At 49.6% G+C, this 23,507-nt stretch overlaps 7 protein-coding genes across 7 annotated transcripts; 5 read left to right on the plus strand and 2 right to left on the minus strand.

Moving 5' to 3' along the window:
• Window positions 1-779: 779 nt before the first annotated feature.
• Window positions 780-2,098, minus strand: MIND_00526200 (Protein kinase; the record flags this gene model as incomplete). Its single annotated transcript, XM_037362049.1, has 2 exons — window positions 780-1,735; window positions 1,786-2,098. The coding sequence occupies 2 exons, from the start codon at window positions 2,096-2,098 to the stop codon at window positions 780-782; spliced, it is 1,269 nt and encodes a 422-aa protein (XP_037222341.1).
• A 2,797-nt stretch (window positions 2,099-4,895) lies between these two features.
• Window positions 4,896-8,865, minus strand: MIND_00526300 (uncharacterized protein; the record flags this gene model as incomplete). Its single annotated transcript, XM_037362050.1, has 11 exons — window positions 4,896-5,498; window positions 5,545-5,562; window positions 5,618-5,879; window positions 5,936-6,045; window positions 6,092-6,534; window positions 6,585-6,684; window positions 6,731-6,836; window positions 6,888-7,051; window positions 7,100-7,346; window positions 7,398-7,624; window positions 7,669-8,865. 11 exons carry the CDS (start codon window positions 8,863-8,865, stop codon window positions 4,896-4,898), a joined length of 3,477 nt encoding a protein of 1,158 aa, XP_037222342.1.
• Window positions 8,866-10,522: 1,657 nt separating this feature from the next.
• MIND_00526400 (uncharacterized protein) lies at window positions 10,523-14,391 on the plus strand (the record flags this gene model as incomplete). The annotated part of the gene is made up of 17 exons (XM_037362051.1): window positions 10,523-10,568; window positions 10,615-10,691; window positions 10,738-10,789; window positions 10,837-11,117; window positions 11,164-11,253; window positions 11,330-11,597; window positions 11,653-11,772; window positions 11,824-11,861; window positions 11,916-12,035; window positions 12,174-12,317; window positions 12,366-12,425; window positions 12,474-12,580; window positions 12,957-13,242; window positions 13,294-13,405; window positions 13,446-13,552; window positions 13,607-13,893; window positions 13,944-14,391. The coding sequence occupies 17 exons, from the start codon at window positions 10,523-10,525 to the stop codon at window positions 14,389-14,391; spliced, it is 2,643 nt and encodes an 880-aa protein (XP_037222343.1).
• Window positions 14,392-14,648: 257 nt separating this feature from the next.
• On the plus strand, window positions 14,649-15,612 carry MIND_00526500 (DNA-directed RNA polymerase subunit; the record flags this gene model as incomplete). Its single annotated transcript, XM_037362052.1, has 5 exons — window positions 14,649-14,720; window positions 14,772-14,863; window positions 14,911-14,971; window positions 15,021-15,415; window positions 15,462-15,612. The coding sequence occupies 5 exons, from the start codon at window positions 14,649-14,651 to the stop codon at window positions 15,610-15,612; spliced, it is 771 nt and encodes a 256-aa protein (XP_037222344.1).
• A 141-nt stretch (window positions 15,613-15,753) lies between these two features.
• On the plus strand, window positions 15,754-16,590 carry MIND_00526600 (Beta and beta-prime subunits of DNA dependent RNA-polymerase; the record flags this gene model as incomplete). Its single annotated transcript, XM_037362053.1, has 5 exons — window positions 15,754-16,020; window positions 16,070-16,138; window positions 16,217-16,355; window positions 16,409-16,439; window positions 16,488-16,590. 5 exons carry the CDS (start codon window positions 15,754-15,756, stop codon window positions 16,588-16,590), a joined length of 609 nt encoding a protein of 202 aa, XP_037222345.1.
• An 830-nt stretch (window positions 16,591-17,420) lies between these two features.
• MIND_00526700 (DNA-directed RNA polymerase subunit) lies at window positions 17,421-17,954 on the plus strand (the record flags this gene model as incomplete). The annotated part of the gene is made up of 1 exon (XM_037362054.1): window positions 17,421-17,954. One exon carries the CDS (start codon window positions 17,421-17,423, stop codon window positions 17,952-17,954), a length of 534 nt encoding a protein of 177 aa, XP_037222346.1.
• Window positions 17,955-21,164: 3,210 nt separating this feature from the next.
• MIND_00526800 (TPR-REGION domain-containing protein) lies at window positions 21,165-23,321 on the plus strand (the record flags this gene model as incomplete). Its single annotated transcript, XM_037362055.1, has 11 exons — window positions 21,165-21,298; window positions 21,345-21,561; window positions 21,604-21,650; window positions 21,696-21,785; window positions 21,837-21,969; window positions 22,012-22,374; window positions 22,425-22,605; window positions 22,662-22,770; window positions 22,823-22,879; window positions 22,930-23,254; window positions 23,301-23,321. Exons 1-11 carry the CDS (start codon window positions 21,192-21,194, stop codon window positions 23,319-23,321), a joined length of 1,650 nt encoding a protein of 549 aa, XP_037222347.1. The 5' UTR covers window positions 21,165-21,191.
• Window positions 23,322-23,507: the final 186 nt, after the last annotated feature.

Here is a 23,507-nt window from a genome sequence, read left to right on the forward strand (position 1 = left end):
GGGATGACTATTAGGAGGCAGATCAAAACTTTTGCCACTGGACCGATAAAATATGAAAGAGACGCACGATGTAAAAAATTTCTACTGGAAATGCAAGCTTGCCATCTCGTCTTGATTTGCAGGCGCGCGCCTCTTCCTTCTGTTTGAACGACTCTCCATCTCTAATGTTTCCCAACGCCTATGACACTACTCGTAGGATGATATCTTCCGCAATATCTGTCAGCACAAAAGAACGGGCCAACGTCATGGTCATTTGCGCGCCTTTCCCTTCGCCTACCACTCCACTTACACTCGAGCACGCAAGTCGGTCCTCCCAAAAGAGGCACTGGTGGAAGCGATGGTGCATGTCTAGTCCTTGTTTTGCCATTCATGGTGGCGAAAAGCAAACATACTTCGGATCAGCGGCACGGATTGATACCTGCATGTCGTAGGTGAGGAAAGTTACAAACTGACGATTTCTACCGACGGCAGTGGCTAATTCTTCAGCTTCCCCCCTTTCTCCTTCCTTTATTGTGGCTATTATTCTTCTCTCTTCGAATGTGCACGACCATAAAAGTCCGCCGAGCTCGGCGGCTCAGCTCGCAAGACCGGATCAAGCGGAAGACAAGAACTCTTCTCGCTATAACGCAACAAAGGCTCCAGTATCGCCTCCGCGCCGGTTATCTCCCAAGGTTTGGATATTTCATCAAATGGTCAGTTTGCTTTAATTCGTTAATACGGACAGCCTGAACCATTGCACACTATACCGACAATAGCGAGTGCACCGTATATGGAGTATTTTACGCGGTAGTCTGAGGAGTAATGTTGACAATATTGGGTTGTATCTTCCTGCGCTCAATTGGCAAGACTACATCTTCGCCCATATACGGACGGCAGAAATTCTCCATCCACTGACTGTGCACGATGTCACTCGCTGTGCTTCTGGCCTTGGCCTCGTATCGTAACATAGAATCCAACATCGCGGTCAATGCGGGGGTTTGTTTCTCATCGCACAACCAGCACTCAACTTTGTTGCTCAGGGAAGTTACTGGGCCGATAGCATTCGGGACCGGGTCGGCATTCTCGTCCAAGAACTTTCCCCGGCCGGTCCAACTAACCCACAACGGTTCCGGGAACTTCCCTAGCACCAGCACCATGGACGCCAATATGTAGTCATGGTCGTCGTTGATGGAAAATAACCCACAACCACTTGTCAGGATATGGTAGATCGCGACAGCCAGCGCCCAGATGTCTGTTTCAGGAGTCGCGTGCAAGATTTCATCGAGAATGCCTTCTGGTGGACGGAGAAAATGGGGGGATGCAAAGCATGGTGGCTCGGTCATGCCAATCATGTACGATTCACTGAAATCACAAAGTTTGATGGAAGGTTTAGACAAGCAGGAGCGCAAGAAACTCGCGGGGAGGCGTGGTCCGATGGGGACAACGAGATATTGAGGTCTGTGAGGAGAGAGCTCGGTAGGCAACCCGCGAGCCTGCTTTATTGGTTTGCGAAAATCAACTTCGAGGTCGAATGTCGGCGGAAGGCAGACAAGTATGTTTCCAGAGTGGAGGTCGCCGTGAGCAATCCCACGTTTATGAAGATAGTCGACAGCGAGAAGAAGTTGTCCAACAATTCTACTTGCCGTAGCAACTGGAAGACAAGAGTGACCATCGTACATCACGATGTCGACGGCGAGTGCAGGAACAAGGAGCTCTTGAACAATGCACATATGAGCTCCATTCGGCCCTTCATGCACTGTGTGAAACGGAGATAAGATCAACACCACTTTCAATCGCAAAGCGTACCAAAGTGGTCGAGCATTCGAACTACATGTTTGCTGCCCTCCTCCTCCGCATTAAATGTGGCCTCGAGATGTTTCAAAACTACGAGTTCTGTCGGAGACACTGTCCTACGGGCCTCGAGAATTTTTAGTGACGCGTAGGTGGCAGTTGTTAAGTCGCGAACAAGCCAGATTGTTGAGGAGTAGCCGAATCCGAGCTTGTCCATGACCTCGTAGCGACCGTTTGCAAAGATGTCGCCGATATGAACAGGGTGCAGACCGCCAGGTTCATAATCGAGTGGGTGTTCGCAGTGAGGCGAGGGGTACACGGAAGTCATCCAGTCCTCGAGTCACCCACGTCACGGCCTGTCACGTTCGATACTTGGCAGGAAATTCTAAATTTTGTTTCCAAGGTCCGAGCAACTTGGAGTTACTCGACTTGCAGGAAGCGTTATCCATTCCAAGGCAAACTTCCACGAGACTGTGAAAATTTGTTCAAGTTGGTGGTGACGTTCCCGGACTGAGGTGTGCTCCAGAGCGCAAGTGAGCAGGTCGTGAAAAAAAATGCAGTATTCGGATGACAGATTTGCTTCCTCGTCCCATGTATGAAAGATTTAAAGTATCCTTGAGATACTTTAGGACACCCAACTCGGGAGATGCCTCTGATCAGGTGACTAGGCCGATCTTCAATAAGCACTGGTGGTAGAGCTCGAGTAGAGTCGCGAACAATCCAGACACTGAGACAGTCGATGAGTGACCTTGAGTAACCTTGTCCGAGCTGCCAATGATTGACCTCATAGCGGCCATTGGTGAAGTACTTATCACCAATGTGGATAGAATTAAATCCTTTTGGTTTGTACCAGTAAGCATTCCGTCGACATCTGGCGTATTGACTTGGCAAAGCCACACAGAACACTAAATCCAGCCACTTGTTTCCTTGTCGTTGTGGAAGTTCAAGAAAGAGAGCGGTTACATCACCAAATTTGTCCATTCCACGTAAGCCCTTCGCTGATCAGGAATCAGTTACAACCTCGTCACAACCTTTCCGAAGCCCTTCCTCACCTCAACAACTCCCTTACCAATGACCTGCAACTCTGTTATAACCCTTACGCCTACTACAAACCATGTTCACACCATACAAACTCTCAAAAAGATATACAGCTCAACCGAGTAGACACTTTAGCTCAATGCATTTTCGCAGACGAAAGAGTGAAAAGGGGTTGAATTGACAATGTTCTAGTACTGCTGAGTGCGAGAGAGAATGTAAGTCCAACTGTGAGATACGGTGCTACGAGGGAGAGCGATAAAGAGAGGTAACGGCGCCGTCTTACGCCAACACTTGAATACTGTCGGATGAGATTTCGATGACCTCGCGGGACATATTCAGCGAATCCATCGACACATCTCCAGCATCGGGCTCCGAATTGTCGACTGTCTCGAGCGCATTCCGCACCACACGCATAAGATGGTTGAGAGAAGCGATACTGTTGCATGCTTTTCGACTCGCTTCGGCAAGAGCGTTTTCGGCATTGTGAAGGCGCAGCTGGGTGTCGGCAAGATAGTCTAGGATGTCGTCCTTTTCGGTGCGCAGGTGAGCATTTTGCGAATGGGCTCTTTCAAGCTCGTTGTACAGATGGTTAGACGTCTTTTGGAGAAGCTGGCAAAGTCGTCAGTTCAATGTAATGCGGGGCAGATGAGAATATGAATCATGTACCTTGACTTTATCAGTCTTGGCAGTCAACACCTTGCGCGTGGTATCCAGGTCTTTTTCCAACTGTGTTTGTCGCGTGAGTGAATCACGGGAGTTCCGCTCGAGCTGCGCCTGCCGCTCGAGAGCGTTATTGAGCTGGTATTCGAGATGCTCCATTTCCTGTCGGAGATCGTGGTTTTCGTTCTTTTCCTTCGTAGACTCGTGTTGCAGGAGAGCAAAGTCGAAAGTAAGGATGTCGTGCTTCTCGCTCAGCGTGTCGAACCTGCCGAGGAGTGCCTGGTATTCAGCCAAAGCTACCAAGGTGTGTTGAAATCAATGATAGAAGACATTTGGTTCACGTACGGATGATAGCGTTGCTGTCCTCATTGCTAGTTGTGTTCAGGGCTTGTCTGACAAAAAGGTCAATAGAGCCAAAAAAAGAAGGACTGAGATGCCGCACAAGCGGGGGAAGACAGAGTCGAACGGGCGTTTCAGAGCGGTCTGTCGCAGCGCCTGGGGTGAATAGACTACCGTGCTGAGCCTGATTGGAGGTGTTTGGGGTTGGGGTGTCGGGAGTCGGCGCGGCATAGGAAATAACACGTCCCATTCGACGATTGTTGAATTGGGGGAGCTGAGCAGAGTCAAGAATGTCGGAACTGCTGGTAGACATTGCGAGGGGGAGTGAGGATGTTGCAAGGCAGCCGATCCCTGCTTTATAGGAAAGCCCGTGAGATTGCCGCTGCTGCATGAGTGACGATTCGAAGCATCACGATAGTTTGGAGCAGGTCTGTGACACGGTTGTGACAGGAGTCACAGTCACGACAATTTGCAGGAGTCACAGTCACGACAATTTGGAGTAACGCGTCTGGAGCGGAACGCGTTATCCCATGTTATAGCAACTTTTGAACATGTTGTAACAAGCAAACACAGGTCTGTTGTGTAGCAACTATAGTACGTACATAGACAGGGTGAGTCAGAAGAAGAAGGAGATTATTCCGCAAGCTGTAGCTGATTTCGTATCGCATCATCTCCCCAAACCTCTTCCCCTTCAATTGCCTCCTCCGAGTCGCTTTCTGATCCTGAGCTCGAGCTCACTCCGCACCAATCTGGATCCTCTATACCCTCCTGCTCCTCATTCATCATCATCGCGCTGTCGTCAGTGACAGCTTCTTCGACAACACTTGAGGTAAGCGGGGACGCCACCATCCTGAAGGTGTGTGGGCGTATCTTGATTCATCAACTCCGTCGCGTTGGGTGCATGGTTCTCTTGAGCTGTATCATCTTCCGCTTGCTCGCCTTGGTTACGGTCCCCGGAAAGTTCGGCTTGAACGGGCACTATCTTTCGATGACCGACCACGTTGTCATGATAGCGCATTAGCATATCGCGGTCAGCAACTCTATCAACAACAATGAGTGATGAAGAGAGTCGAAGTTAGAAGAGCAGCTCACAAGTTGACATAATAGAACAACCAGTCCTTATCTCCCATACGCCTGCCGAATGACTTGGGTGGTAGGTACTCGTTGGTGTGGCCGTGATTAAAAGCAGGGATAAGATGAGAGCCCCGGACAACATCTCGTGGATCGAGAAAATTAAACGCGTCTGGGCTCTGATGCGGCATATACTGGAGCCGGGGAAACCGTTTGACTTTGAAGCCACATTTGTATGTCATATCTCGTTGAAACCAACGAACCCAAAGAAATTCAAGGCGTTGCGATTTCCCGGGAACATCAGCCAGCAACACATAAGCGTGAAAGATTCCTAAAATTTCACCATACCAGTATCGGTGTGAATCCACAGGATCTTGAGCATGGACGAGAAAGAATCGACGAGTACGTGGATTCAGGACATCTTGATCTCGGCGCACATCGTAAGTCGTGTAGTTAACATGCATGGTTGCATGCGTGTATAGTAGATCCTTTTCGATGACGACGTTCATTAAATCTTGCTGGGTAAATTCGACTTGGTCAGCGTTCGAGTCGCATAGTCGATGACGCAGATGAGATTTCAGTTTTCGAACGAAGTCCTGCACTTCAGTTGCTAGGAGGCTCTAGAGAAGGAATTGGAAGCCGCACCTTCAACGCAGGATCAGGTACTGATGCACGGTCGATATCCTTAGCTTACAGTCAGTTGCGGTGATCATGAAAGGTGGTTAACATTGACACCTACCATTCGCTCTAGGCGAGGCCCATCGGCACCAGAATCTGAGTCACTATCAGCGTCGGATATCTCAGTGTCGACTAGATCCGAGAGACGCCAAAATGATCTCTTTGAGTCGGAAATATAGTGGTGTTGTTCGGGAGGGACGTAGACCTGTCCCCAATGGGTTTTCTGGGGATGCAAAGCAGATGTTAACCGCTTCCTACGATTATCAGGTTGTTTTCCTTTCTCGGTTGAGCTGTTGGTATTGGTCGTCATCGCAGCGCTGCCTCTGCCCCCGCAACGGCTTTATTCTCCAATTTCTTGTAGTGACGGCGCCGTTCCCACATTGCACGTATGAGTCGTCGACGGTGTTCGTGTTTCGCAATCTGGTGGACGTGATCACGTTTGTTGGTTCGACTGTAGAGATATTTCACCAGACGATGTGCAAGCTCGCCCTACAGAGGAGTTTGAACATGGATAAAAAGGAAGCCTAGAACGTACAATTTGTGTAGATGTTGAATCTGTGGTTCCAAACCGCACTATTGCGTCTGGATAGTCCGGCAATGCATGCAATTTGTAGGTTATGAGATTGAAGGGCTTTTCGACCATCTCCTTTTGCTGCTTGGTTTTCTTGGCGGGCGCTTTCGGTAAAGAGCCAGAAGGCACTGGCAATTCTGTGGGCAAATCCGCAGTTGCATTGGAGGAGACGGGTTGAGGCGGCTGTGCGCGCGACTTGCTCTTCCCCTTTGTATTTTTTGTTTGAACGGAAGAAGGAGGAGGCAAAGGAGGATTCGGGACGGAGGCAGGTGGTTCAGTGGGTAGTGCGGCAGAGGTAGATGGAGCTTTTGAGGCTTTTTTAAGACGTCGACGTTCTTCACGAGGAAGTTCATACGTCTTCACGTTGGCTGTTTCTCGGGAAAATCGTCGAATCGATGTGAGAAGATCTCGGGTGGCAGTCCGAAAGAGTTTAACCGTTGTTGTGGTATGCATATACGAAGTTTCGCATAGCCATGCCAGACTGCAAGCTCGAAACAAAGCTGATCTACCAGCTTTTGATGCATGGGAAACAAGCCTTCAAGAACAGGGAGAATGCACTGCATTTCATGTTTACGAGGCAACATGGAGATGTAGAAGGCACACCTGTAAAACGTCCTCAAAATTTCTTGCTGCTGCATATTTCATCTCGGAGACATTATGCCCAAAGGCCCTGATTCCGGAACGACCAAATGGCTCAATCTGGCGGAATCTGTGGGTTGAATTAATAGAGTTCACCCATGATCTGCCGGTTTTCACTTACCGTGCGTCAAATTCGTCAATGTTTTTGAAGGTTTGGAGCATACGGATCAAGTGGATGGTAATTGCCTTGACGACTCCCAACTCGACTTCATGCAGGAGGTCGGGAACAAACAGACTATAGAAGTTGAATGGTGTTTTCTCGGTGTTGAGTTTTGAGAAGGCGTTCTGAGTTTGGCGATAAGCACGTGAATATATCTCTGAAGCTTGACATACGCGGACCGGAACCCAGGAGTTCGGTTTGAGCATGTTGTCAATAGAGGAACCGGCAACAGCGAAACCATTATCGAAGATAGCTTTGCGCGCGTCTTCGATAATTTCACGCCGATGGTGATCATCCACCCAAAGCACTTGCCGTCGCTTCATATCATTGACAGTTCCAGTTTCAGAGATTTGCGACTTTGCAATGAAACAACGAGGACAGGGATGTCCACCTAAGCTTCTGATTGTAGCAAGAAGGACCCTGTTCAGTTATCATCAACAAGCAAGGAAAACAACTGTGTTGGATACTGACTTTTCTGGATAGTCCGCACCGTAAATGAAGAATCGGGGGAAAATTAGACGCACAATGCCATCCCAACATTTTATCTTGATTCCATTATCGTATGCGTCCATGAACTCCTCTGAAAGCAAAAGCTCCCATATTCTGTGCATTAACTCACGTTTAAGATGTCGGTAAACGTCGTCTGCCATATCCTGTCCAAACTTTTCTCGGTATTGATCGCGAATAGAGTCGGGGAGCTTTAAGACTGTCAGAACAAGAATTCCTTTGCGAAAGATCGTACAGTTGGAAAGTATGCTTGATGGAAGCCTGCATTCGCTGATGGCTTGCCTCGAAATCCTTTTGGGTGGTTTCCAAAAAATGTATAGCCTGGCCACAGCGAAGCTGTACCAAACTGAGCCAGATGGGTGGCGTCAGACCACTCCATAATGGCGACGATGATACTCTCCACTGGATCTTCTGGGGATTGTGGAGGGGGAGGCTGCGGAATGGCGTGATACGCCTCGAGCATAGCTGCTGAGGTGTAGAGTTCCCCGAAAACTTCCTCATGGTCAGGAAGCAAATCGGGAAGGCCACATTTGTCCAACGGGGCGTTCATGTCGACTAATGGTATATTGGGCGTTGTTGGCTCACTGAGACCAGAGGTTGGGTCAAATCTTAGTGAGAAGGGAGTGGTGTGGAATTGCTGGAAGAGTGGTCCTTGTAACACCTCCCTGATCGGGTCGAGAAGCGGTCGATAGTAGATGTCGGTAAGGGTGAATTCTGGGGCGTCCATCTCCTTTTGCTTCCGACCAGCACAGGGTAGCTTAAGCGACACACAACCACGAAGCCACTTCTCATTCACTCCTAATGGCTCGATTCCCCTTTTGTCCAGGTCGTCGAGGAACTTTTTGGTGGAAAAAGGAAGGGGCAGATCGTGTAGATTGACGCCATCTGATTCAGCCTCTGGATTGGGCCGAAGTATATTGTGAATGAGTCGATCAAAGCCAGCAATGGAGCCTGCACTCTCCTCCTCGATGTGATACTTCATCATATGCGCAACTGAAGCGTTGGGGAAGGGGTAGTACCAAGGTTCTTGTGGGGTTAGTGAGTCAACACCCCCTTGGGTCGCCAGCGGGACTTGATAAAGATCACGAATGTTAATGTGGGCGTCAGGATCGTGTGTTGGACGTCGGGGATATACTTTGTAAAGCCCGAATTCATTGGGTTCCGTTTGTATATACGTTTGGAGTGGTTTTGGCTCCGGTTCTGCGGTAGGTAGTGGTGCTATGGAGGAGGATGGTGCTGTGGAGGAGGATGGCGCCATGAATAGTGCTGGTGGTGCATCCTCTCCCCGTCGCCGCCTTATCCGAGGTGGAGGAGCTGGAGCAGCGTCGTTTAGTCGCGCCGGGGCATGCCGTCGACGGTTTGGCAGACCGCTTGGACGAAACTCGGGCTCGGGGGGTTCTGGTAAGACGGGTGGGACTTCGTCAACCTGCATCTGAGACGGCGCGTGAGAGGTTGCATCATAATTTTTCACTATGAAAATGTTCACCTCGACTTCGACCCGGAGGACCGAGAGCTGAAGTGGGATTTGACTGCAGCGCTAAGCGTTGATGGATATGCGATACAGACTGAATATGTAGAGCCTTGAAGCCAGGGCATGTTCGGTCGTGAACACGTTTTGCATCGGTCAGGTTCCGAAGTGGTTTGCTGCACAAGTCACATTTGTGTTGGGTCTTTGGCATGTTGACTGAGCAAGATACTATCCACTGGCAAGTCCTGTGCCATCAATTGGAGTCATGTGTAGAAAGCACGGCCAGCCGTTGTGTTGGTAGAATTCAGGTTGTTGATGATGACAAAGCAGCTCACTTGGAGATCATCACGACGTCAGGAAAATTCACCAGTTTCTGCACCAGCTTGACCTGTCTTCTGAGTGACCCAGCAACCATTTACATGGTCGATTTAGGTCTGTATTTAAATGGTCTTGAATACACAGTGACTCAGTCTCAGAAATCAGCCGCAGCACAGCCTCATTTGTCAGCACTTCTCTTTCCCTCCTCCTCCATCCTTCCGCTCGCCCACGAGCATTTGTGCTGTTGAATTCTACATCCATCAAATGGCATCTATTTCAAGTGTGTATGTGAAGTGCTTGGATTAAAGAGGATTGACAGTATTCTAGCTCATGACATTGTCGCAACTCAACTGGATGAGTTTCGTGCTGAGCGACTTCTCCTTCAAGACGATTTGCTCAACTTGCGAGATGTCAATGAAAGCCTTAATCTCATAAATGCGGCGCTCTCAGAAGCCAAAACACAAGCCGAACTACGTTTGCGAGCTGAACTGCAATCTCGTGCTGTATTGCAGGTTAAACTTCTCCATACAAAGTTTGACCTGGACCAGAGTCAAAGAGATATCCAAGAGAAAGTCCTCTTCATTGACGTGTGTTCTCCTTCATTGCTTGAGTCCCAGCTTACATCAAACTAGGCGCTCATGTGGAGTAATTGTCATTTGCGTCGGTCTCGGGACGATGTCATGGTCCATGTCGCACAGTTGAGCGCCGAAAACGCCGACCTACGACGCCAAATCTTCCATTACCAACAGATGTCGGAGTCTCAGACTTCCACCTCAAGCCGTCTCCAATCACCAACCGTCTCCGTCGCCTGATCCTTTTATTAGAGCCCCCCTCTTCAGTGTACAAGTGGTGTATATTTTGTTTGTATATTACCGGCATGATAATGTCCTATCTAAGTCTTCCCAGCCCATCGCGCCCGCCGTCCGACGTCCCGCCTGCGACCTACTCGTGACGAACAACTTGTGACCTACTCGTGACGAACAACTTGTGACGACAAGCGTGACGCCAGCCGTGACGCAAGCTAATTTTGGACTGTGACCAACGTAATCCGGTGTTTGACTGTCACTCAACCGACGCCAGTTGCTCTCGACGGAAGGAGGCAGCTCCCAAACACGATGACGGCTATGGTTATCCTGATTGCACTTTATCATTATCGCGAATCTTCGACCCTAGGCGTTACAATGCCGCCGTCACACTATAAACTGCGAGTCGCCACGACCTGGATGGTCGGCCTTTTTTGGCGGCCCTGCTTCCAACGCTCTTTTTCACTCCAAAACTTCTCAAACCTGAAGGGGACCGGGCCATGGATGGACATCGTAGACCGCAGGGATGGGGAGGACCACCTCAAGGTACGTCTTTGGCTATCCTTCTTTTCCAGCTAATGACGACAATTAGCTACTCCCACCCATCATACGTCGGACGAAGAACTCGACGCGTTCATCCAACGTGTGCTTGCTGACGCGGGACTACCTGTAAGTCTCTTCTTACTTCCAGTTCTATTGACTGACGCGACTCAAGGCTGATGTGAATCCCCTGCCGGTCATGCAGGAGCCTGGGAGGATGGATTATTGTGAGTGATATTCTGACATTTTCGCTTTGTTGTCGACCATTTTGAAGATGAGGAACGCGCGAGCGAATCCGACTCGGCCTTGTTCTCAGCTGGCGCCTCCAACTCCGCCTCCATCCCTGGAATGCCTCCCATTGGTCGCAATCTTCGCTCATTCAACTCTGGACAACAAAATTTACCGAACCTTCCATCATACTATCCAACGGTTCCAACCTATCATCAGGAGATTCGCTCGAACACCAACAATTTGCGTCTTCCTCGACCTATTTATCAAGGGAACATCCTTGCCGGTATGGCCCCCAGTCGTGGACCCTTTTCTCAAGCGTCTCGGGTACGAGCCTAATGCAGCCTATTTGTGTTATTGAAGCTTTATGTAGGAGACTAGGTCGGCCCCATCGCGGCCTGCAACTCAATCCGCATCGTCTTCTTACTCCGCTGCTCATTCTCATGCAGACGATTCGGCTTCGGTCAGCATTTCACAATCTGGGTCTGCGCCATCAAACTACTCGGCTACTCGTTCCCTTCCACACAACCTGTCTTCAGCCAGCGTTTCGCATACTGGGCCCGTGCGGTCTCTTCCGAGTCGCCAGTCAAGATCTCGGAAAGCCACCGAAGTCAAACGGGCGTGGCAAACAGCCCATTGCGCAGAAGCAACAGAAGCAAGCTGAGACTGTAGCGCCAACTGGATCGACGGAGACTCACTTGGATTGGATCACCGAGCGATTTGCACCCCACGACTATCATGGCAGGGCACGGATCAAACACCCACCGCCAGCTAGGCTCTCTACTGAGGTCTTCCACGAGACTTCACGTCGGTTCCAACAAGTATACCCAAAGCTCAGTAACATGCTCGACACAAACCGCAGGCCTCGCATCCCATCGCTTTGTTTACTACAACGCGTTCCCCTCGAATACGGAGTACGATAGCCGTTTCGACCCACTACTTTACGCGGCCTATGTTCATCACAACAAGGAAATGGAGATTGGTTTGTTTCTATATATTCCATTCCAAGCTTGGTGTTGACGAGACTCTGCAGATGGGTGGCAAAACGAAAAACCCCAACTCAAGATCTTTGTATGACACCATTTCGCAATCGCCCCTTGTTGTATTCGACTAATACGTTCATAGCTTACGACTGGGGAACTCCAATTATACGACGACTTGCTAACTCTGGCGGACATGATATGTTTCGAGCACTACCTTCTGGACATCCCTGAAGGCACGATTAATCCGGGAAACCTCGATGCCGTACTCCGACGAGGAGCGCCTAGAAGCTCAGAAAGATAGGGTCAAGGTTTTGCTGAAGAATGAGATGTTCTTGCACAAAAACCCGGTAAATTCGAAGTTCAAGTCGTTCGATAGGTTGCTCACATGCCAAACCTCTAGGACCAACCTCTCAACGGCGACACTCGATTCACTCATCCTGCCATTACGGAAATGATCGTCAAAATCACCCAACACAAACATCTTGGGCTCCCCCTCAGCGGCTATGGTATTCCACCTGCCATGGTGGCGCTGGTGGTGACCCTGGTATGGCTACTCGTCACCACAGACTATATTATCCTGATATCCTAACAGCTCGCTCAAGCTCTATACACCTTCGCTTATGGTAGTGATCCCATTTTGGACAACACGATCGTAAGCATTCTCGTTGCTGCGCTACACTGAGCGATAGTTGACTATTAGGTGTTTTATCATCGGGCTTTGATTACGGTTATTTCGCTGCTTTACCACGAATCCGTCGATGGGTTCATGTTCACTCGCCACCTTCTGAACCTTGTAAACGAACCGGGGTAATATTGTCTTTTACTATTGAGCCACAACATTCATAATTTATCTAGCCTGGTAAAGGAGACCGTCAAATTTCGAACCGATATCGTTCCTTTCGATCTTCAACTTGACGGTCTAGTGGCGATTTCTGTTTGATGGGAAGCGACAGAATCGGCATTTCTTCATTGACAATGAGATGAGACCCTTCGTTCAAGCATCTCAGTATTTTTTCAACATCAATTCATGAATTTTACCTGCGTTCGTTCGAGTAGCGTGATGGTGCAACGCACAGGTGTTTGACGACAATTTTGTGAGATGAAGATTGAAGCTTGTGATGATGTAAGCAAGCATCACATCATTTCTGTCCTCCACCTTCCAGCGTGCTGGCGCCCGTGTTAGGGTGAATCGGAAGCGCAGAGCGGGTGTTACCGCTGCTCCGAGGTGTTCCCAGTCTTCCAACCCTCTTCGCGGTCCATCTCCTCCTACACTCTCCGTCCTGCCTGTTCCACCGCCTCCAGTCCGACCTAGTATTGCCAATATTGCTGTCGATGGTGGCGCCATGAGGAGTGAGGATGACTTGACTTACAAGCTAGGAGACATTCTCAAAGCGTCCGCCAATGTTCGGAGATGTGAAAATGAAGGGACTCCCGCTCATGTCAGCTTCGAGTTTGAGCAACTGTTCCAGGTTCGTTTTGCCATCTAAATATCTGACTCTTTCTTACCTTTACTTGCGAAGTTCCACGTCGCGACTTACATGGACAACGATATTGCTGGCATTCCACAAGCGTTGCAAAAATCAGGACGCCCCGACTTCGATGGATCATTGGATTCTGGCGGCAGAGAAGTTAGTACGACACCGGGACGTTCTTCAAGACCTTGCGAAGTCAGAGGGGAACCAAGAGCTGTTGCTGGAAAGTGCATGGAGAACGACTCAATGGCTGGACCAGAAAGAAGCCCTTGAGGAGCAGATTAATCAGCTTCCCGAAGTGCCTACGGTGAGTCTTGTATATCGTTTTCATTCATGAATTCCTCTACTCACGAATGACAAGCCACGACGACGTGTCTTTGAAGCTTTCATCTCCATGCTCAAGCTTCCGGCAGCCCTGGATAAAAACGTGGAGTTTACTAAGATTCTTGAAGACGCTATGCAGCTGTCACTCCGCAAATGGGTCGCTCTCCCGCCTCAGCTTTCTGCTGCTCATGTCCCATTGTTGCAACACTTTCAACAATTCGTGGAGCTACAAGAGGCCGTCCAGATTCTCGGCTCATTGTCACTCACGACAGCGCATCATCTCGAGAAAAAGTCTTCCGATCTCAAGATGGTCCTCTTGAGATGGTCCTCCAAGCCTGGCGTGAACGGCTTCCGAATCATCACGATGACATAAGTATTTGGAGCGATTTGGTCGCTTGGAGGCAGAACGTCTTCCACGCCATCAACCATACCTATATTCCCCTCATCACAAATAACGGGGCAGGGAATAATACGCAGACGTTTGGATATCGTGGCTGCCACGAGACTGCCTGGATCATCAACCGCTTCGCCCACGCGGCTCGCAAACACGACCTCCTCGATGTTTGTTTTACGTCGTTAACGAAGATCTACACCCTTCCGAATATCGAGATCTCTGAAGCGTTCCTCAAGCTGCGCGAGCAAACCCGTTGTCATTATCAGAAGCCAAACGATCTGCAAGCTGGTCTCGAGGTTATCAATAACACCAACCTTGTCTTCTTCTCTGTCGTCAATTCTTCACTCTCAAAGGCATGTTCCCTGCCCGCTTCAAGCGCAACGAAGATGCGAACAATGCATTTGGACAGGCTGTTCAGCTTGAAATGACTCAGGCGAAGGCGTGGGCTGAGTGGGGAAAATACAACGACAATATGTTCAAGGAAGTACCCAACGACTTGTCTTATGCGGCCAACGCTGTCAGCTGTTACCTTCAAGCTGCTGGTCAGTACAAGAGCGGGAAAAGCAGGCCACTCATCGCCCGCATTCCCTGGCTCTGACAATACCCTGCCGATTTCTCGCGCTTTCGACACGTACAAGGGCGATGCTGCTATTGGTATTGGATCACGTTTATACCCAATTCATGCATGTCGCTCTCTGGTCGCGAAGTCAAACAGGCACGCTTCATCCTGCTGAATCTTGCTCGCCTTTATCCTCAGGTTCGTCAGCTTCAAGTGCACTTTTATAGACAAACTTAATCATCGATTCAGGCTCTTTTCTTCCCTTTGCGAACGACACGCGAAGAAGCCATGCAGCGCAAAGCACTTTTCATGCGTCAAACAGCAGGTCAAGTGAACATGCAGTACGTATACCAACGTTGACCCTCGTCCATGACTGACAATCATTCAGTGTGCCTCAGAGCGAAGAGACGCGGGCAGAGCTAAGTCAAATAGCATGGGTTCCACGCCAGGTTTGAATTATTGTTTCTTCCAACGCGGAAGCTCATCTTTCATTCGTAGATCATTTCTCCTCAAGCCAATAAGCCAGTCATGGGTATTGTCCAAGACACGCTTTGCGGCATTCGCAAATTCACCCTCCGCGATGCCTTCCTTGACTGGAACCAAGTTCAAAACATCTTGCTCTGGGTTCCTGATTGGGACGGACTTGTCCCAACTCCTGCAATCCTCAAGCCCAAACCTCTCTGGTCCGGCAAGCAGATTCTTAGTATGGTCATTCCTCGCGGTATCAACATCCTGCGTGGCGCTGAAGACAAGAGCAACAACCCCGTGTTCGACGATGGCATGTTGATTGAAAACGGCGAGATCATATTCGGAACCATGGAGAAAAAGACTGTCGGTGCCTCGCAGGGTGGCTCGAGAGAAAGAGCCAGAGGCGACTCGGCAGCTGTTCACTGGTCTACAGATGGTGGTCAACTACTGGCTGTTTCACAACGGCTTTAGTATCGGTATTGGCGACACTATCGCCGACAAAGGAACGATGGAGTTCATCACGAAAAAGATCGCGGAATGCAAAACTAATGTCGTGAACATCATCGAGGATGCCACACACGACAGGCTCAAGGCTGCCCTTGGTATGGCGATTCGACAGTAGTTTGAAAGTCTGGTCGAACGACAACTCAATCTCGCTCGTGATGACTCGGGTCAATTCGCACAGAAGAACTTGAAGGAAGACAACAATGTCAAGCAGATGGTGGTGGCGGGTTCCAAGGGTTCCTTCATCAACATTTCACAGATGTCGGTCTGTGTTGGGCAGCAGTCGGTCGAAGGTCGACGGATTCCTTTTGGTTTCAAGCATCGAACCTTGCCACATTTCACGAAGGACGATTTTAGTCCAGAGGCTCGCGGCTTCGTGGAAAACTCATATCTGCGTGGCTTAACGCCCCAGGAGTTCTTCTTCCATGCTATGGCTGGTCGTGAAGGTTTGATCGATACGGTCATCAAGACAGCAGAGACGGGCTACATCCAACGGCGATTGGTGAAGGCACTGCAGGATGTGATGGTTTGCTACGATGGTACGGTCCGGAACTCCACAAGGCTGGCTGGGGTAGACAGAGTCGTCTGAGGGTGCTGTGCTGAGGCTTATGGGACGATTTTCAGAGCTATTGTTGCTCTCAACGGTGCGTTATTCGGTGACTGATACATGCACTTACTCACCCAGATTGCTTTTCGCAGGCAAAGTTCTCCTCCGCCTCTAGTCTCCAGACACACAAACACCTCCTTGCGCGTATACCATCCGCAAATACGGCCCCGAGCAATTAGTCCCACATGTAGACAATGGAACTGTGCAAGGCTGGAACTCGGTTGTTTTGGACCATGACCGACTCAAAATGACTTGTGCGTTGGGCTACAGAAGTCCATGAGTTTTCAAGCTAATGGAGGCCTTGAAGCGAATCTCTACAACAGTTTGGAGGTTTTCAAGTGCGCTTTTAGGCCAGCTTTCTGAATTGTCAAGCTCAATTCTCGCAGTAGTCCTCAAATGCGCCACCACCAGCGCTATATTGTCTTTTTCTCATCCCACAACGACCTTTTCCTCTCTCTGACAACTATCTCTGCTCCTGTCAACAATTAAACACCAGCTGGCCACCACCGTCGTATATCGCCGAATATGGCGCCAACCCCCCTGCTCGAATAACTTCTCTCGGTGGCCTCTAACACTCGTCCAAACAGCTTCCCGCACCACACCTCCCATCGATTCATCACCCGCCGCTGCCCCAGAGCGATTCACTTGCCTCATTATTGACGTCGGCGATGCCCTCCTCCTCCTGCATCATATAATGCAGTCTTCTCCCCTCTGCTGGCCGTAAAAACGTACCAGTCGTGTTATAGAGGTCTCTGCTGAAGGCGGAGACTATGTACATCCTCCAAAATGCTGTCGCAACCCGCGTTTTAGCGCAAACGTCGCTGATGCGGCCGATAGGCCTTCCTCGTGGATCTGAACCTTTTTCGGCTCGAATAGCGGCTTCCCCAACATCTGTTCATTCTCCTTGACCGCTACCATCTGCTCTCCCGTCATTTGACGGGCCCGTTCTCGAGCTCTCGCCATCCCCTTCCTCAGCACCTTCATACTGTCCACATCTTCCGCCCCGTTCTTGCTGCTGGAGTTTAACAAGAAATTTAGCGGGACGGTGATCATCTGGAGATACGATATCGGCAGCTGCCGCTGCTGATTTCGACCACCTATATTGCGGAAGTGGTGAAATAACCCATATTCGCTGCCACAGCGGTCTAGGCCCCGTGGATCTCAACCAACGCCGTTCTCGAATGACTTGGGCATTCGTTGATCATGCGCGTTTGTCCCACCGCCACTACGCGGCCCTGTTCTCGAGCTCGGTCCTCCCTTCCTCGTCACATTGGTCCCTTCTACCTGTGTTGCTTCCTCGTTTGTGGCCCTCCTGCACCATGCAGGAAGCTTTTGTTATCAAGAAGGACGCCATACGGCCAGCGAATGCGTTTCCTTCCTCGACATCACCATGTCCGGCGCTTTTCATCCCTTCCCTTGGCGACTTGATCCAATTCGTCTACGGCGAGGATGGAATGGATGGTGCTTTCATTGAAAAGCAAGACATCGCAATCTTCGCTATGGACGACGAAAAATTCCGCCACAACTACCGAGTGGATGTGACAGACGAGAAGGGTGGTTTCATGGGTGTTCTCCAACTCGGCCTGGATGACAGCTCGTTGGAATTATTGGCCAAACTGGACGAGGAATACGCACAACTTTCTGACGACCGCAACCTGCTGCGAACCTTCATCTTCCCCCGTGCTGACAACACGACCAACTTCTATCTTCCCGTCAACATGCAGCGCATTATCCAAAATGCCACCCAAATTTTCCGTATCGATCGCCGCCAACCTAGTGACCTTCGGTCAACCTTTGCAACACATGTCCACGAGCGGTTTTATCTAGCTCGAGAAGCATGTTGCATGAAATAGAGTCTAAATTCAACCCCGCCATCATCTTGGACAAGCTTGCCATTCGGTGTCAAGTGCTTGGCAGAGGGGCAGAGGGGACAAAGACGACGAAAAACGTCGAGAAAATACCTTCTTGCGTCAAATCGAGAACACGATGTTGGACTCAGTCAAATTGCGAGGTGTGAAAGACATTCGGAAGGACCTTTTGGCTGAGCAGAACGAGGTCGTAACCGAAGAGAATGGCAGGATCGCTCTTCGCAAGTGAGAGGAATGAGTTTTGGAGACGGAGAGTTCAAACCTCAAGACTGTGTTGTGCATCGACGGTGTTGACTTCGAGCGCACATACTACTCCAACCATCATCGGCGTGTGTTGAGTAGCGAAGTCGCTCGTGCGACTATCTTGAAGGAGCTTCGCTATCGAGTTCGATACGTCCACTACCAAAATCTGGCGATTCTTTGCGACTTGATGTCCCACGAAAGGTCTCGGGATAAACTCTCGACCACTTGTTACTATAGGATACCTAGCTTCAGGCTTCTGGCAAAACCCACTGTAGATTCACAACGACTAATTGCCAGACCGTGACTGTGTGACTGTGTGATTGTGTGTGACTGTGACTGTGACCATGAGGCTGGTGACCAGGAAGCGCCTTCCACCAGCGCGATGTACTACTTCAAGTTCCCCGCTCCTCGTAACGCCCTCAAATTCCACATATAAAATGGTCCGACTGGGAACGCCAAGTCACAGCGACAAGTGGGCCCCCAGCCTCACCTGTAGGCTGAGCTGGATGACCACCGTGGACAACTTGCAATTATTGGCCAACACTGCTATCATAGTTACGACCGGTCCGGCGCCACTCGTAGTCCCTCCTTCTCTTTCTCCTGAACATGAACGCTTTGTGAACGACATCCTTATGAACCTTGGCTTCTTACCCAGAGCGTCACCACCTGGTCCAAAGAAACGACGGCATGGCCCACCACGAAATGCGTTCGCAATCATGTGTTCCGAGTATACAAGGTCTCATACTGATTTGTTCTAGGTCCAATAGAGGGGCATACCAACAAGTTATTGACGCTGCCAAATTCACACCTCGTGGCGCCCGACGCGTTCTGGGATATGAGAAGGGTGTTAGAATACGGATGCCTGAAATCTTTTCACCAAGCTGGCGCTGACCGTCTCCGGGACCTGCCAGCGAGGTAATCTTGCCAATTGCTGAGAGCACACTTTAACTTTCATGCCCAGCGAGTGCGCGGAGCATCACGCCAAAGTTTTTCACAACCATCTTTGCAACTTGCCGGTTTGACGTCCTTCCTGTTCTTCAACAACTGTATTTCGACTCGAAAACAAATCCGGGACCATGGAACGTACTGGGAAACCGTGTAGGTCCTTGACTTTACTGGCAACTGAAGTATTTACATACCCCACAGCTTGCAAGGGCTGCACGCGATGCCCGAACACAAGATACAAATACCTTCAAGAATAATCTCCGGATTCTACTGCCCGTTCATGGCTCTGACTTTTTTTATCCGCCTCTCGATGTTGGATTGAGTAAATCTCGACGCGGTCTCGCTCACCCACAGCTCCGCATGCTGATCATGCCATGGAAAGATCGGATCCATTTCCCCCCTTTGGTGTATGCTCAACCTGCAGGGTAAAGCTCCACTGCTTCGTTGCTAGCCTTTTAACCTTTTCTTTCAGGCCACCGATCCCTCTTTCGTAACCCTTCTGCTTTCTTCAATCTACCATAATTGACGCTATCTATCAGGACTGAAGCTCAAGTGTAAGCTCAATTCTTCATTGTTCTAAATGAACACCTCCTCCCAGAATTAATCAGAAGATCGTTGAAAATGTGTATACACCATCATCCCGCCGGTTCCCATCCTTCTGTTACGGAGATGGAGATTGGGACCCACACTCATATCAATGCAACCTATTCAGGACTGTGTCTATCGTCAGAGTAACCAACTGCTCTTGCCTCCGTCATGTTCTAATCATCAACGAGGGAATACGACTCTTGTTTATCACTCGATCAGACGCCAGCCATGAAGTCGATCAAATTTCAACAGGCTGTCTCGCATCGATCCACAACACCTACAAAGTGACCGCACATATGGTTGCTTATATCGTTGTACAGGTGGCTTACAGGTTTACGGGGGCTAATAACCATCTGACTCTATTTCAGATACGGATAGCTATCAGCAGTATTCCTCAGTGGGCATCAAAGGAGAGCAAAAAGTACAAGTTCACCGATCTCTACAACAAAACCATTCGCGCATTCGAAGACGACACAAATCCCCACTTGCCCAATTGGGGGAATGAGACTTTGGAATGGCTCACAGAGTAATGTGGTCTGCCATTGATCTTGCTGTTGCTTACTTGGCTTAGACGCGCGTTTTCGGTGAGATCGAGGACGGCGTAAACTCAAATGACGAGGAACAATCAAGTGACGATGATGAGGCGATCGTCCAAAGACGTCGTCGTGCTGCATCAGAGCGTCTTCCAGAATCAGCATCAGCAACCTGAGTTTCGTGCGTGTGTCCTTTCTGCTCAACTCGTCTTTAATCTTGTTCCCAGGTTTCTCCACCGCCATCTCCTTGCCCTGTGGAACGAACAACAAGTGTCATTATTTCTCGAGCTGTTCACTCGGTCGGGCTCTTCTGCTCTCGTATCCTCGTTGCGGTTTCTTTTTAACCACTCACATCCCAAACTTTCACGTATTGCTTGACCATTGCTCACGCCATTGTATATGTACAAACTAGAGAACCATTAGATACGACTATTATGCCCTACACGCTGCAATGAATTGTTTCTGCGAAAAGCGATTGAACTTGCCTGCAATGCTATTCACAATTCAGAAGCGTTGTTGGCGCTCGTGAACAGGAGAAACTGGTTGTATGTGTCTCAAAGCTTTTGATAAGTTGTGGACATCTGCTACCCTTCTTGGATCTGACAACTATACCTTATCCTTCAGACAACAAACAAGTAGTGACAAGACCTGCGCCAACTTGCACGACCCAAAAGCCCATGCAAGGCTATGATACCTTGTAGCTGCTTTCAAGACCCTTGCAACATCTTTCTGTTTCTAAGATCCCCTTGCATTGCCCTTCTCGACCATGCATGAGGCTTACGAGCGACTATAGCAACTTTTCGGGGTAGCAAATATATTGTTAGACGCTAATAAGGTCCGTCCCAATTTGGTGATGTAACGTGACTGATTATGTACAACTTCGCGTCTCGCTTCTTGCGTTGATGTCGAGAAAATGAATACAAGGCAAAACTCCTCTTATGTCGATGCGTCGACGGTCTGGGAGATCCGCCGCACTGCCAAAGCCGCCCACGCGCGCGGGCTGCTAAATGCAACCAAATGGTCCGTTGTTTGCCAACCAAATAATTCCAACCTAACAAACAATTAGGGCTCTCGACCTTCTCCGAGGAATAAATCCCGAGTTTCGCGCACAGCCGGCAACAACTCCAGCCCCATTCATACCCGAAGACGAAGAACTCGAAGCAGAGATGCTCAATCTGGCGCGTCTTGCCATCAACGAGAAACAGTTTCCACGGGCAATCGTTTTGCTGGACGATGCGAATAGCGCGAGAGGCTTGTTTATGAGGACATACTGCAACTATATCGTGAGTACATCCTCTCACCGATTTGATCACTAAGTCGCGCAGGTCAGCGAGAAACGCGCGTTGAAAGAATGGCACGCGTTGGACAACAAGTCCGTCATTCTCCCTATGTTACACCCATACTCAACGCGATATAGACGGCAGCAGCCTCCGAAACCAGTGAACAACCAAGTCGCGCAGCTGTACCTTACGGTGGAGAATGCAATCGATCCGTGGTTGTTGTTCTTGTGAGCTGACCTACTGTTTATGCCTGAGCGTTTTAATCATGTTGCGTCTAGGAAAGCGTTGTTACTCTTCCGTCTTCAACGTTTTGAAGAGACAATCGACTGTGTTTTACTTTCCCTTGAGACAATACCGTGGAACTGGTCGTCCTGGATGCTGCTAGTTGACTGCATACATGACCCTGAATCGGTGAGTGGCATGTTTTCTTTTAATCTTCACTAACACAAGCAGTTAAGCTCGCTCCTTGACCGCCTCCCAATCCCTGTTCAACACCCTGCTGTTCAGATGTTCATGATCCGCATGATGAATGCCCTCAACACGTTCGCTGCCGACGACATCCCGACATGCAATCGCCTGCTTAGTTCGCAAATGTTTCCCAACTCTCTGTGGATCAGAGCACAGTTTGCTCAGGGCCTTTATATCATCCATGACTATGAAGCAGCCGACCAACAATTCCACCACATTCTCAGCGCTGATCCATACCGTATCGACGACCTGGAAATATATGCCGATATTCTTTATGCGGTAGAAAATAAGGAGAGATTGTCTTCCCTTGCACAGTTTGTTCTCATCCTTGGCAAGAACCGACCAGAAGTGAGGAATAGGTTCTCGATAGTGTTGCTAGGAATGACGTTCGTTCACAGACGTGCTATTTGTTGGGCTGTCATTATTCGTTACGCGCAGAACACGAAAAGTCTGCCAGGTACTTTCGACGCGCAACGGAATTGGACCGGACGTTTTCGCCTGCCTGGACGATGATGGGGCTTGAGTATATTGAGATGGAGAATCCGCAGGCTGCCATAGAGTCCTTTCGCCGCGCCGTAGGTATGCATTTATGGCTTTTTTTTGGATTGCTATCGCGTGCTTACGGTGGCGGAAAGATGCGAACCCGAAGGATTACAGAGCATGGGCGAGTATGGGCAAGGCCTATGGCGCGTTGGGGATGCCATGGTATGCGCTATATTATACGAAGCGCGCTTTACATCTGCGGTGCGGGGAGTTGATTGAATTTGGCCGACAATTATCTGACTGCGTTCTTTAGACCTCACGAAGCGGAGTCTTGGGAAGACCTTGGACACATCTGGGAACTCGCGGGAAAGTAAGCACTGTTGACGTATTTTGGGCGGCTAGATTATGACCTATCTTCAGACCTGAAACGGCCATCGCCTGTCTAAAGCAGGCTCTAGAATCTGAAGCGCCACATCCACTTCAGATTTATCTCCGTCTGATGCAGTTGCTAATCACTGTCGAGGACTTCAACGCAGCAACATTTTATGCGGAGGAAGCTGTTGCCACCGGCCAGGCGCAAAATGTCCCGGTTGAGCAGTATGCGAAAGCGATGATGGCTGTGGCAGAACACCAGGCAATGCGACCTACGGGTGACTGGGGAAAGGCTCGGGATTACCTGGAAAAGATAGTGGCTCGTGTGGGCGATGAGGCAATAAACAAGAGGGCGCTTGAATTGTTGAGCTTGGTGAGGACGAAGTTGCTGATGCGGGGTGGTGTTTAATCTTTCGTAGTTAAAACGAAGCGTTCGATGACTTGGTTTGCACGACTAGTAGAGTTGGCAAGGAATAGTGTCCTACATGGCTAGCGTCAAAGTGCTGTGGGCCTCGTTGCGATGGATGTTCTAGGGATTGTTGGGGAGTCTAGCGGTGCCTTGTTGTTGTTGAACCTTGTGGACGGGAGTCATCAGACAGTCACCGTTTTGCTCAATATAGGTCCAT

The sequence above is a fragment of the Mycena indigotica genome (assembly GCF_014461135.1).
Source record: "Mycena indigotica strain 171206Taipei chromosome Unknown Mind.scaff0004, whole genome shotgun sequence".
Lineage (NCBI taxonomy): Eukaryota > Fungi > Basidiomycota > Agaricomycetes > Agaricales > Mycenaceae > Mycena > Mycena indigotica.